This window comes from Schistocerca serialis, chromosome 4 (genome assembly GCF_023864345.2).
Source record: "Schistocerca serialis cubense isolate TAMUIC-IGC-003099 chromosome 4, iqSchSeri2.2, whole genome shotgun sequence".
Lineage (NCBI taxonomy): Eukaryota > Metazoa > Arthropoda > Insecta > Orthoptera > Acrididae > Schistocerca > Schistocerca serialis.
The window spans coordinates 260,895,502-260,910,008 of record NC_064641.1 but is presented as its reverse complement, the minus strand read 5'-3'; the positions used below and the strand labels follow the sequence as shown (position 1 = coordinate 260,910,008).

The following is a 14,507-nucleotide window of genomic DNA, read 5'->3' as shown; positions in this document are numbered from 1 at the left end:
GTCTTTTTACCTACTTGATCCTCTGCTGCCTTTACTATTTCATTCCTCAAAGCTACCCATTCTTCTTCTACTGTATTTCTTTCCCCCATTCCTGTCAATTGTTCCCTTATGCTCTCCCTGAAACCCTGTACAACCTCTGGTTTAGTCAGTTTATCCAGGTCCCATCTCCTTAAATTCCTACCTTTTTACAGTTTCTTCAGTTTTAATCTACAGTTCGTAACCAATAGATTGTGGTCAGAGTCCATATCTGCCCCTGGAAATGTCTTACAATTTAAAACCTGGTTCCTAAATTTCTGTCTTACCATTATATGATATATCTGAAACCTGTTAGTATCTCCAGGCTTCTTCCATGTATACAGCCTCCTTTTATGATTCTTGAACCAAGTGTTAGCTATGATTAAGTTGTGCCTTGTGCAAAATTCTACCAGGCGGCTTCCTCTTTCGTTCCTTGCCCCCGTTCCAAGTTCACCTACAACATTTCCTTCTCTTCCTTTTCCTACTACCGAATTCCAGTCACCCATGACTATTAAATTTTGGTCTCCCTTCACTATCTGAATAATTTCTTTTATTTCATCATATATTTCTTCAATTTCTTCGTCATGTGCAGAACTAGTTGGCATATAAACTCGTACTACTGTAGTAGGTGTGGGCTTTGTGTCTATTTGGCCACAATAATGTGTTCACTATGCTGTTTTTAGTAGCTTACCCGCACTCCTATTTTTTTATTCATTATTAAACCGACTCCTGCATTACCCCTATTTGATTTTGTATTTATAAACCTGTATTCACCTTACCAGAAGTCTTGTTCCTCCTGCCACCAAACTTCACTAATTCCCACTATATCTACCTTTAACCTATCCATTTCCCTTTTTAAATTTTCTAACCTACCTGCCCGATTAAGGGATCTGACATTCCATGCTCCGATCTGTAGAACGCCAGTTTTCTTTCTCCTGATAACGACGTCCTCTTGAGTAGTCCCCACCCAGCGATCCAAATGGGGGACTGTTTTACCTCCGGAATATTTTACCCAAGAGGATGCTATCATCATTTAACCATACAGTAAAGCTGCATGCCCTCAGGAAAAATTACGGCTGTAGTTTCCCCTTGCTTTCAGCCATTCGCAGTACCAGCACAGCAAGGCCGTTTTGGTTAGTGTTACAAGGCCAGATCAGTCAATCATCCAGACTGCTGCCTCTGAAACTACTGAAAAGGCTGCTGCCCCTCTTCAGGAACCACACGTTTGTCTGGCCTCTCAACAGATACCCCTCTGTTGTGGTTGCACCTATGGTACGGCTATCTGTATCGCTGAGGCACGCAAGGCTCCCCACCAACGGCAAGGTCCATGGTCAGTGGTTCATGGGGGAGGCAGTAGTAAATATTAACTGCAATATGTTGTCATGCTCACCGTTAAGTGACAAACAAAGGTTTGAGCATTTTCAAACTCAAGTTTGACTGATGTGGCATATTTGGCAGAATCGTGGTGACTGTGCTGTTCGGTGCAGAGGATGCAAAATGTTTCTAGGCTGCACACAGTCCACAAATACTGAAGAATTTCTGTTAGCTAGAGCTGTTTGAGAGTGAGATTTGTATGTACACTGTTCAAAACACAGATTATTCTAGTGAAATGCCATTTGTTGAAGCCAGCAGTGTCATTTCACATGTATTGATTGTTTTTAGGGTTCACAACTTGTGGGATCACTGGTCTCAATAAAAACAGCATATATACTGACATGATGTATAAATGTAATTTATTGCACAACCCTGCAAGAGATATAAAATAAAGAACAAATCAAAAGCTTACAAATAGCTTTGTGTTCAGAACAACCTCAGCGGTGAATGTACATCTTGTGAAAGAAAAACTGCAAAAGCTGTATTTAAGATCCTTTATTTGAAACCACAACTGGTTTTGTGGTTCCAAATAAAGGATCGTACATACAGCTGTCTATGGTTTTCATTCCACAGGAATTCAAGAGGTCCCAACCTCATGGAAGGAACAAAGAAATCTGAACAAAGGTAAATAGAGTCAAAAGATACCGCACTGGTCTCACTCAGCATTTGTCTACTGTTCGCTGACTAACTGTGTATCCACATCATTGTTAACAACATGATGGATAATAATGTTTACTGTAAATGGACATGTCCTTACGAGTGTAGATAATTGGCAATGGAAAGAGTAGATAGAGGTGGTACTGAATCACAGACAGGCACAATGAAAAAGAATGCTAGATACATTCTGCTAAAGGACAAGTTCTTCGCCAGAAATTGAAAACTTATCTACGTTCACACAAGCACAACTTGCACACACATGGCCACTGTCATCTCTGGGGATGACGGTGACTGTGTGTTTCTATGTCTGATAATGGACCAATAGCTAAGTATGTCTCATATTCTTAGCATTCTTTTTCATTGTGTCTATCTACAGCTCACTGCCTCCTCTGTGGAGTGAGTAGCAATCGGTCCTTTCCATATTGTTGTTTTTCCATGCTGGTTTTTCTGTTTTTAGATGTAGGTAATCCTCATTCTTCAATAAATCTCATGCAATTTTGTGAATACTAAGCAAGCAGTAGCAGATAAGCTCTAACTAAATTCTTTTACACTGTCTTCCCAGTCACGGCTCATACACATGGAACTATTAACAGAATCAGATTAAAAGCCATCATCAGATGATCTGTTTGGAAAAAAGTAAAAAAAGAGGAGTAGTTGGTTAGTTAGTTTCATGTTGCATGGATCATTTTCAAGATAAATGATAATAGTGTGGAACAAGTCATTTTACATTCACAAAGCAAATTATGTTGAATGTATGCCTACATGCTGATCATTTTTAAGTTATCATTATTATTAAATATATACATATGTGTTAGTAATTCCTACCTACCACCCTACCACCTTTTACACATTACAATAATAAAATAATAATAGTAATACAATGGAGATGCCGAATCGCACTAAGGCACAACAAAAAGACTGTCAGAAAGTTAATTTTCAGGTAACAAGACATTTGTCAAAAAAGATAGCATACACATATGCACACACTCAAAACTGACACACATGGCCACAGTGTCTGACAGTTGGAGCCAGACTACCATGTCATATGTATGTGAGTTGCGTTTGCGTGAGTGTGTGCGTGTATGTATGTTGTCTACTTTTGACAAAGGCCTTATTGGCCAAAAGTTAACTTTCCAAATCTTTTTGTTATTCCCTTCTGCAACTCAGCATCTCTGCTGTATGGTGAGCATCAACTGTCCTTTTCATTATATTGTTACATTCCATCCTGGATTTTCCATTGTTTAATAATAATGATAATAATAATAACAATAGTAACATAAATTATCTAAGTAACTAAGTTAGAAACTCAAATCAGCTTCCATACACAGCTAACATGCATTTGAATATTTTATGTAGTAACTCGTCAAAAGGAAGCATGCAGCACTTCAGTAAAATTAGAACTGAACAGGTGAAGAGAGGCACTTGCAGTGTAAACATATATACAATCTGAGAGGTGGAGATCAAAGCTGTATTTAACTGTATAATAGTATAAAGCTTACAACTCTGAAACTGCAAATATAATTTTAAAATATTTAGAACATTAATTTAATTGTAAGACATGCCCATCTCAAACTAAAAGTAACATGCCACTGATGTAAATAAGTTGGACATTTATTAGTAGAATTAGTAGCAGAGTAGATGACGTCCACATACAGATTTTATCTGTGTGCGACAAACTGGATACCAGTAACCACTGGTGTCCACCAAATATTCAATATACACCTACTACTTGAGGACTCACTGACAGAAGAGAACCCTTGCAAAAGAAGGAGAATAAATATATTAAGTTCTTGAAAAAAGTTTTGTTCATTTAACAACTGATGTTTTTATATTAATAAAAATTTCATGTACATGCCAATTATTGGTATCCTACTGGAATATAATGACATGCCAGGATGCTGAAGTGTGTACCCTACATTGTGTGCTCATTTCATGCCAGGATGCTGAAGTGTGTGCCCCACATTGTGTCCTCATTTTTTCAAATTAGAACCAAAAGCTGTTTTATTACTACCTTTATTCCCTACCATCTTTCTTTTCTGACAGTTCATATTGATGTAATTGAAGCTTGTTTGAACAGATGTTTCATTTTTTATGTTGAGTGTTCATTTGGAACAGCCAATGGCAAGTTTGTCAATTGTGAATCACCTCTGAAGACAAGCACTATGTACCTCATTTCTAGTAAACTTCTAACTTTCCTACACCAGTAGTTATGTATTTTTTACTAGTTTTTGCTTTTGAGTAGGTTGTATCTGACAGTCATATTAGTATAGTGAATTTTTTTAATTTTACGTTATCCAGTTTATGAGTTTCAGGCTTTATATTATTTTGCAGTTAACTGCAGCCTTCAACATTCCCAACCTGAGTGCAAACCTGTTTACGTCATGGGCACCTCTCATAGAGTTGCACTTTTACTGCATAGTTGTAGGCATCCCTCTGAAGAAGTGTTTTTCCCTTTTTTTCCTCTCTCCTTTTAAAGAGATAATCTGTTGATGGTCAAAACTGATAATGATAATGGGAAGATAAAATCAAACAATGGAAAACGCAGGATGGAATAATGACAATATTATGAAAAGAATGGGTACTACTCGCCATATAGTAAAGATGTTGGGTCACAAATAGGCACAACAGAAAGACTGTCAATCAAACAAAGCTTTCAGCCAAACAGGCCTTCATCAGAATTAGGCAAAACACACACACACACACACACACACACACACACACACACATATTCACATACAACATGTGTGTGTATGAGCTGCATTTCGTGCACGCATGTGCATGCTTGGGGGTGGGGAGGGTCTAATTTTGATGAAGATCTGTTTTGCTGAAAGCTTTGTTTGGCAGTCTTTTTGTTGTGCATATCTGTGACTCAGCATCTCTGCTATACGATGAGTAGCTACTATCATTTTCATAATAAAATCGAAGAATTTTGTTTACAAGTCAGTTCTGAGTAAAACTACTTAATATAACAATTTTACTCGGCCTTTCTTAAATTAGGAACCCTCCTCTTAATTTTGTTTTGCTAATTTTAACTTCAGTGAACATTAATAATGTATAATATCAAAAAGATAATTTACTCGAGAAAACTGTAAAATTACAAAGAGGCTAAATAGCTGACCAGTATTTGTCTCCAGGAGATGAAATTCAAGTGCTATTAGTTGATACATTTAAAAGTAGAAAAAACTATTCATAGACTTGTGAACTGTGTTTCCTGCTTAGTGAGGAAAGTTAAGTGGCTTTTGGAAGTTTGAGAGTTAGGGGTTGTTCACTCAGCTTGCATGTTGAGATGGGTGTGCCACAAGGGGAAATCAGACTGACTTGTAATGTCACTGCTCCTGATGAAATTATTACATGATATATTTGTATTTTATTATGGCATCACCTGATATAAAATACGTTCTTTGTTTCAGTATGTCGTAGTGACAGTATGTTTGAAGGCTGGCTTGGTGACAAATGCGTGGACATGGCTCACTCATCTTGCAATCTGGGGCTCAATTGCCATGTGGTTTATCTTTGTTGCTGTGTACAGGTTTGTATATCTGGTGGAATATATACACTAGTTTTAATAAAAGGCATAATGGAAGTAATTACATATACACTAGTTTTAATAAAAGGCATAATGGAAGTAATTGTATGGGACAATCCTAGATTTGTCCCTCACTGAGATTGTAACCTGGAGCAGCTAACAAGGAATATTTAGCTGTGTGGAACAAGGAATATTTAGCTGTATGGAAGTAGACAGCAAACCATTAAGGCCTTTTAGTGCACCCTGAAAGACAGACATATTAACAAAAAGTATGTTGGAAAAATTTGATTTACATGAACGTCTCTCATAACAGTCCCAATCATGCCATGTATATTTATGTGACCCCTACAGTAAGGTAATTATCAACCCTTGAAACAAACAAAGAAAGGAAGAGATGCTGCATAGCTGTTTCATTATGTATGACATTAGAGTAATAAGAGGATATCATATGACCATGATCCAAACATCTGGACTGAACATAGATATCTCTCTCTCTCTCTCTCTCTCTCTCTCTCTCTCTCGTTCTCTCTCTCTCCTCCCCCCCTCTACCCCCCTCTATCTCTCTCCATCTCCTTCCACCGCTGTATAGATGTGAAAGCTTCCCAAAGATTATACTGTGAAGATAATTGTGAAAATAGAAAATTTAGACATAGAAGTGTAAAGCTTGATGTCAGAAAGCCAGAGATAAGAAACAACCACAGAAAGGTGGCATCACAAATACCTGGAACAAATTTATCAGTTATGGAACACGATATGGGTACTACAGAGATGAGGATAGAAAATCTCCACTTACAAAAAAATAGCTATATGTTCTCCAGTTTCATTTGTGATGATGATATTTCATACATTAGTGTACATTCTTTCCTCATACCCTCTTAAACTCTATTAAGATCCATGAATGTTTCAGATATCATTCGTACATGGTTAAAGTAACTTTTGGAGTAGTGGGCCAAAATTATGTCATTGAGTGCCCAAGATGACATCTTCTCTTTAGCCCGTCAGGAATTCAAGCATATTTGTTCTTTTTCTTTTGTACGTATTTCAGTCAGACAAGCCTGAACTCCTTTACTACAAATGTAACTGCCACAATTTCATTTCAGAGTTAAAAACAGTGCTTTGGTACTCACTAAATGTCAAAACTGAGGTGTTCACTGATGCCACTGTATAGACAGCCATTTATGAAAACTGTTTTGCAACACTGGTTTCAAGAAACAAACTTCACATCTCAGTTTATTCATGTAACCTAGGCTTTAAGGGGAGAATTTCCATCCACAGAACACATATCCAATAAGCCAACATTTGGAAAGAAGTGCAATATCTAATGAACGGAGTGGCTAACAAAATCCTAATTCTGAATGCTGTTGACCTTTCAATTGGTGCCTGTTTGGCTGTATCCTGTGTTGTGCAATAAATGGTCCCAGGTATAGTTGTCGTGTTGTATACTAAATAGTTAGCACTTCTTTCCCCAATCACCTAGCAGTTTGTCCACAATTATTAGTCCTCAATGTGTGAAGCTTATAAGGTTAGAGTTATTTGTGGAATATTTACAGGAAGACATGTTACTTACAGAAATGCTCATTTCTCAACTTACGTAGCAGATTTCTATTTAGAATTGCAATTTCATCAGTTGTCAAGAAATATGCAATGATATTAATGATAATGACAAAAGGAATTTCCAACATTTTGCTACATTGGGGCATTGAAATAACACATTGGTGATAGGTGAAAATTTGGGGATTCAAATGCAGATTTCCCATTTTATGCAAGCAGTCACTTTAAACACTTCAACTATTTAAGTACATCTCCTGTTCGACCCATATGTCCATATGTCGCACATTACTGAGTAGTGTCCCCTGCCCATGTCCAAAAGAACAGATACCATACCTATATAACACATGTACCCGACGGCACATTGATCTTTCAGTGCAGATACACAATGATGTGACCTCTCATGGGAATACAATAGGGCTACGAGCAGAGAGGAATAATAAAAGGGACACTTCTCAGTAGTGTGTGACATATGGAGATTTGGGTTGAATGGGAGACTGCTCAGACAGCCAAAGAGGATAAGGTGACCGCTCACATGGAGTGGGAAATCCGGGGTCAAATCCCAGTCCATCACAGATTTTCATCTACCACCATTAAGCTGTTTCTCATAAAGAGAGTCAGTGTGTGTGTGTGTGTGTGTGTGTGTGTGTGTGTTTGAATCTCAGTCCATCACAAATTTTTTTGTATCGCCATTAAGCAAGCTGTTTCTCATCAAGGATCAACACGATGGTGTCTGTTCTTAAAGATGTGCATGTTGTCTGAAAGAACAGACACAATACCTGTATTAATAACCAGTCATTGTCATATCTAATGTGGTTGTACTTGTGGAAAAGCTTCTCATTGGACATACGGAATGTTCAAAAAGTCTCTCCGCAGTGCTGTACAGTTGTTAGCCGCACATGCCATAGGATTGTTCGCCTGCCTGGGTTACTTCCCTTCAAGTGGACTCTCCCAGCACTCCACTGTTTCGTTTATCTCAGTCAGCGACAGTAGTATCATTGGTGTGTGTCATTATGTGTTGACGTGAACGTTAAAGTTTAGTTCCTTTGTTCGTTTGTTTTGTTTTTGTCACTGCCAAAATGCTAACCATTGAAGAATGTGTGTCTTTAGTTGAACAAGTGCTCAAAGCTGGCAGTAAATACACAGTTTCAGTTCATCAAACATTTAATTCAGTTTTCCCAGAGACAACACTTCCACATTGCAATACTGTGCGAGATTTGATTAATAAATTTTGAAGTACGGGTTCAGTGACAGATGCACCGAGAAGCGGTCATCATAACGTTTTGTCTGAAGATAAACTACTCGATATTTCTGATATAATGTCGATGAGTCCGACCAAGTCAGTAAGAAAACTTGCCCAGGAAATTGATGTTAGTGTCGTAATGGCCTACACAGCTGTAAGGAAAAAATTAGAACTTATCCCATACAAAGTGACAGTCATGCAAGAACTGAAAAATACTGATCATGGCAAGAGACTGCATTATTGTCAATGGTTCAAAAATTTCGTTCAACAAAATGGAAGGGATATTCTTAATGAAACGTTTTTCACTGATTATGGCGTGGTTTCATTTATCCGGGTACATGAACTCACAAAATTCTTGTATGTGGTGTACTGCAAATCCATTGTGTATTCATTAGGAACCACTTCATTCTGTGAAAATAGGAGTTGGGATTGCAATTTCTAGATATTGGATTGTGGGTCCCATATTTTTCAACAAAACAATAAGCGTACAACAATACTGCAGTGATATTCTGTTCCCATTCATAGGAGAACTTGCGTTAAATGAAATACTGAACGGTTATTTTCAACATGATGGTGCAACTGCGCATACAGCTCATGTTTCAATGTCACTGCTTGCTGATGTTTTTGGTGATTGCATAATTTCACAGGGACTTTGGCCTCCACGATCGCCTGACCTAACACCACCTGACTTTTTCTTCTGGGGTGCAGCGAAAGCAACTGTCTATAAAACCTTCCAAAATCCATCGATGTATTGAAAACTGCAATATCCACTTTCACTGCTTCTGTTACAGAAGAAATGTTACAGCTTGTGTTTGGAAACATGATTAGACAGAATTGAATTCTGTATTCAACAACAGGGGGGACACTTTCAACATTTAATGTGAAAATTTGTAAGTAAAAATGAATATTCAATAAATTAATAACTTGTATTTCACTGAGTTTCATTTCGGTATATTCACTGCGGCATATGGCACGTGTGGCTAACAATTATATGGGACTGCAGAGAGACTTTTTGAACACCCCATATTTAGGTTTGCATTTTGTGCAGTTACAGCATCATACTGAATATACAGGTGCTAATATTGTCATTCATTCCACAGTAATTTTTGGCCTGTCATCCCTGTTGGAGCTGTTATGCTGGGAATGGATCGAATGATGTGTACTTCACCTGTTTTTTGGCTTGGACTCATTCTCATCCCATTTAGTACACTGATAGCAGATGTGTCCTACAAGGTGTAAGTGTTAGCTACAGTGTATATTAAAGATTGTGTGTTGTCCTTAATCACTGATAGTTTTGTAAGGATCATGTGAAATAATTCTCAAAGTATGAGGCAGAATTGCTGATCAGTACTTTCCTACTTCGGGAGGAGAAATGGACTTTTATTTTTCATCTCCTTTTCCTCCTAGTTCTTATTTGCCCTATTCATTCCGCATCCTCTAATCCATCTTTACATCTCACTCTGTTCTCATTACCTCTCACTAATTTACTTTCTTTGACATCTTACTCTCTTTGTAGCCCATCAATCATCATACTCACAAAACATGAGACCCTCTCATCCTGCAATCCTAGTGACCTGCCCTTTATTTTTGACCTTCCTAAAACTTATCCATCTCTCTTTTCCAAGGAAGGAACTTATCATTGTGAAAGCAGTGATATCCTAGTGTTTTATATTATTATATGTGTGTATCAGCAGTGTTAAAAATTTCACCCCCTGAAGGTAAGTACTGGCCAGCAATGCTGTTTTATAATTTTATAGTTTTCTTTTGTGAATTTTACTTTTGGTATGTAAAATAATTCCCATCTTGAAGGAATTCGCAGTGTGAGTTGGTAAGTACAAATCATAATTGGTTGTTAGCATACTTTATAGAAATAGCCTTCAGTGGCTGATCCTGCCTATTAATATATAATTTGACTCACTCCTGATCCTTGAAAGTTCTCCTTCATGGCATGGTAGAATATGAGGTGTGTGTGTGTGTATGTGTGTGTGTGTGTGTGTGTGTGTGTGTGTAAATAAGTAAATGAGTATGAGAGGTGTTGATGTTGTTTTTGTTGTAGTACTCAGGCTAAAGACTGGTTTGAGGCAAGGTTTCCACATTAGTATATCCTGTGTAAGCATCTTCATCTCTGCATAAGTGAGGTGGCACATTGGTTAGCACAGTAGACTCCCATTCGGGAGAATGCAGGTTCAAATACCCATCTGGCCATCCAGATTTAAGTTTTCCATCATTTCCCTAAATCACTCCAGGCAAATGCAGTTGGTTCCTCTGAAAAGAGTGCAGCCAATTTCCTTCCCCATACTTTCATAATTTGAGCTTGTGCTCCCCCTCTAAAGATCTCACAGTCAATGAAGTGTTAAACTACTATCTTCTTTCCTAATTCCCTTCCTTCTCTACATAACTACGGTAACCTACATCCATGTGAAACTGCTTAATGTCCTCAGTCTTGGTCTCCCTCTACAATTTTTACATCCTTCACCTCTTTCCATTATCAACTTGACAATTCCTTGATGCCTTCTTTTAGTCAAGTTGTGCCATAAATTTCTTTTCTCCCCCATTCAATTCAGTAACTGTTTATTAGTTATCTGATCCACACATCTAATCTCCAGCTTTCTTCAGTGGCTCCAAATTTCAAAAGCTTGTGTTCTCTTCTTGTCTGAAATGTATATTGTCCACATTTCACTTCTATATGAGGTTACATTCCAGGTAAATACTTAGTTTTACGGGACTGCTTTTCATACTATTGCTTGTCTGTATTTTACATCCTCTTTTAATCTGGCCATCACCCATTACTTCGCCACCCAAGTGACAGAATACATGTACAATCTTTAGTGTCTCATTTTGTAATGTAATTCCTCAACATCATCTGACTTAATTTTACTACAATCCATTACCTTTGTTTTACTTCTGTTGTTACTCATCATATAACTTTTCAAGACACTATCCTTTCTGTTCAACCGATCTTCCAACTCCTGGCAGAATTATAATGTCTTCTGCAAACCGTTATGTTTTTATTTTTTCTTTCTGAACTTTAATTCTCTTTGCAAATTTCCCCTTGATGTTCTTTACTGTTTATTCAGTGTACTTATTGAATAACACGGAGGGAAGACAACAATCATGTGTTACTCTCTTCTCAATCATTACCTCTCTTGTGTCCTTTGACTCTTTTAAAGTACAGTCTGGTTCCCATACAGGTTGTCTATAACCTTTTGTTCTCTGTATTTTATCCCTACTGCCTTTGGAGTTTCAGAATGTAGCCCAATCAACATTGTCAAAAACTTTCTCTAAATCTACAAATTCTATTATTTTAGGTTTGGTTGTCCTCAATTTGTCTTGTGGGATATTGATAGTGTCTGTATTGTCCTGCATGTTGTTATATTTCTCTGTAACCCAAACCGATCTCAAGAGGTGGTGTATGATGCCAAAACGTGTGGTAGCATACATTTTTGTATTTAATATGTAAAGAGCCTCCAACTTCAAATTTGGTATTGTTAAATTGACTCCACTCTGTCCACTAATCATAGAATGATTTGCTATTTACATAATGGCTTTTAAACAAACATGCTAAAGTCCAAAATGGTATATAATCAACAAAAATGTAAACAAAAAAAACCTACTTATGAGATACTGAGTCGATAGCAATTAGGGCAGGATGAATACATATCATGTAAAATTTCTGCAGATTGTAAATTATGACCATCAACAACCTTTCGGAGCCTGAAGTTATTTATAATCACTTAAAGCCACTCTGTGACAAAATAGTCTACCAAAAGAGAGGAACAATCACTGACAGTCTGAATGAAATACATGAGTATGTGAACCCATAGCAGTTCCCATATTATTTTGTTTGAAACACAGATGTAGTTTGGTTGAGATGATTTGTTAGTCATCCACATATCATCACAGCAACTGAAGGTGTGTTTTCAGTACTACAATATTTGTCTCTTGCAAAGCTGTCTTGTGTCATGAGTGAGTATTGATTCAAGTTTGGAAAGTGGGAGAGAGGTACTTGGGGAGGAAAAGTTATGCGGTCAGGTCACGAGTTGCAATTGGGTAGTTCAATAAGTAGAGTATTTGTGCGCAAAAGGCATAAATGGTATGGTGGGCAGCAATCTGTGGTTGTTTGCTGATGATGTTGTTGTGTATGGTAAGGTGTCAAAGTAGAGTGAATGTAGGAAGATACAAGGTGACATAGACAAAATTCCCAGTTGGTGTGATTAATGGCAGCTAGCTCTAGATAATTGTGTAAAAATGTAAGTTAATGTCAGCGAGTGGGAAGATCAAACCTATAACGTTCAGATACTGTATTACTAGAGTCCTGCTTGACACAGTCAAGTTGTTAAAATATCTGGGCATAACATTGCAAAGTGATAACGAGCAGGTGAGAACTATGTTAGGGAAGGCAAATGGTCGATTTTGGTTTATTGGGAGAATTTTAGGAAACAGTGGTTGACCTGTTAAGGAGACTGTGTACAGGATGCTGCTGCAACCTATTCTTGAATTCTGCTTGAGTGTCTAGGATCCGTACCAGGTCAGATTGAAGGAAGACATCGAAGCAGTTCAGAGGCAGGTAGCTATCTTTGTTACTATTAGGTTCGAACAACACGTAAGTGTTATGGAGATGCTTCAGGAACTCAAGTGTGAAACCCTGGAGGGAAAGTGATGCTCTTTTTTAGAAACACTATTGAGAAAATTTAGAGAACCAGCATTTGAAGCTGACTGCCTAACTGCTCTGCTGCTGCCAACATACATTGCACATAAGGACCATGAAGATAGAATACAAGAAATTAGGGCTCATGTGGGGGGATGTATACAGTTGTATTTCCCTCGCCATATTTGTGAGTGGAACAGGAAAGGAAATGATTAGTAGTGGTACAGGGTACCATCTGTCACACAGTGTATGGTGGCCTGCGAAGTATCTGTGTAGACATAGATGTAGAAAGGTCCTTGAGTCCTTGTCCAGCACTTAGTTTTAATCTTCCAGGGAGTTTCAGTTCCAGTGTTATTTTTTATTAACGTTACATCTGCTTCATGTTAGTCTTGCAGTGGAATTCTGATTGGCATTGAGACAGATTACTTATAAGAATGTTTTGTTGCATATCCTTTATTGTTGTATATTGTTTGTTGTTGTATAGCTGATCTACTATGGCGATGAATCTGGAGAGGTGTTAAAATCATATTTGTCTTCATGTTATTGCATCTGTGTTGTTAGCACATGGTATCCACTGATTTTTCTCATAAAATGAATTAAGTTGTTCTGTTATGTGTATGAATGGGCACTACAATACTGTGGTCTAGATCAAAGGTGACCATGTAATGGCTGAACATGTTACTGAGTATGTGACCAAGCTCAGTGGCTGCTTCACAGCCCATGCTGTCTGGATTCTCACATCCCACCTCACACTAACACACTCCCCTTCCCATTAAACTCTACTTCTATGCCACAATCCTGGAATCCACCCTCCCAACCTCTCAAAAAATCGGTTATTTGTTTTATTATTTCTTTCTTTTCCCCTTACTTTAGTTTTTCTAGCCAATGAATCTCCCACTATACCATTCTCTCAGTGGTCCCATGTCCATTCTATTCTATCTTATCATCAAATCCCCACTCCCCATATCACCATATGCAACACATTATTACAGCATATGCTTTCTTCTGGAGCAGCCAGTTCCAAAATATAATGGATGACTTCTTTGAAATTGGGAGGAAATAGAGTGAACCAAGTGAAAAATTAATGTTTTGAGTGAATTCAAAATTCATTCTCAAATAACAACAGTTATTGAATCAGTCCTCAAACTGAAGGTGTCGATGTTAGTCTTGGTTTAGCACACAGTATGTTACATATTAATATAGTTTTATGCTTCACTTCACTTAAACTTAAAAGAAACCATGTAATGAATTTCTGTGACATTTATTAAGCAGAAAGATAAATTATCTATTATTCTCACTTTCTTACAAATTCGGAAACTTCTTTACAGCATCCATTCGACAGCATTTAAATCACTTACAGAAGCTGCAAGGGAAAGTGAAATCAGGAAAACAGACCCAGGAAATGTTATAATGAGGGAAACAAGGCACTCGTGAGTAGTAGAAAATATTCATTTCTTAGTTTACATGTGCAGAACATCACTTTGCATACTGTGTTC

The 14,507-nt window shown here is 37.6% G+C and overlaps 1 protein-coding gene across 8 annotated transcripts in view; it reads left to right on the top strand.

The window, feature by feature from the left end:
* LOC126473750 (probable phospholipid-transporting ATPase IA) overlaps positions 1 to 14,507 on the top strand; it is a 614,987-nt gene that overhangs the window by 540,280 nt on the left and 60,200 nt on the right. For all 8 annotated transcript variants that reach the window (XR_007586523.1, XR_007586525.1, XR_007586524.1 and 5 more), the window contains 3 exons: positions 5,457 to 5,575; positions 9,464 to 9,598; positions 14,340 to 14,441. Coding sequence is in view for 5 of the 8 variants with exons in the window: in XM_050101001.1 (XP_049956958.1) it covers positions 5,457 to 5,575; positions 9,464 to 9,598; positions 14,340 to 14,441 (356 nt within the window). In the remaining 3 variants the exon portion in view is untranslated. The remainder of the gene's footprint in view (positions 1 to 5,456; positions 5,576 to 9,463; positions 9,599 to 14,339; positions 14,442 to 14,507) is intronic.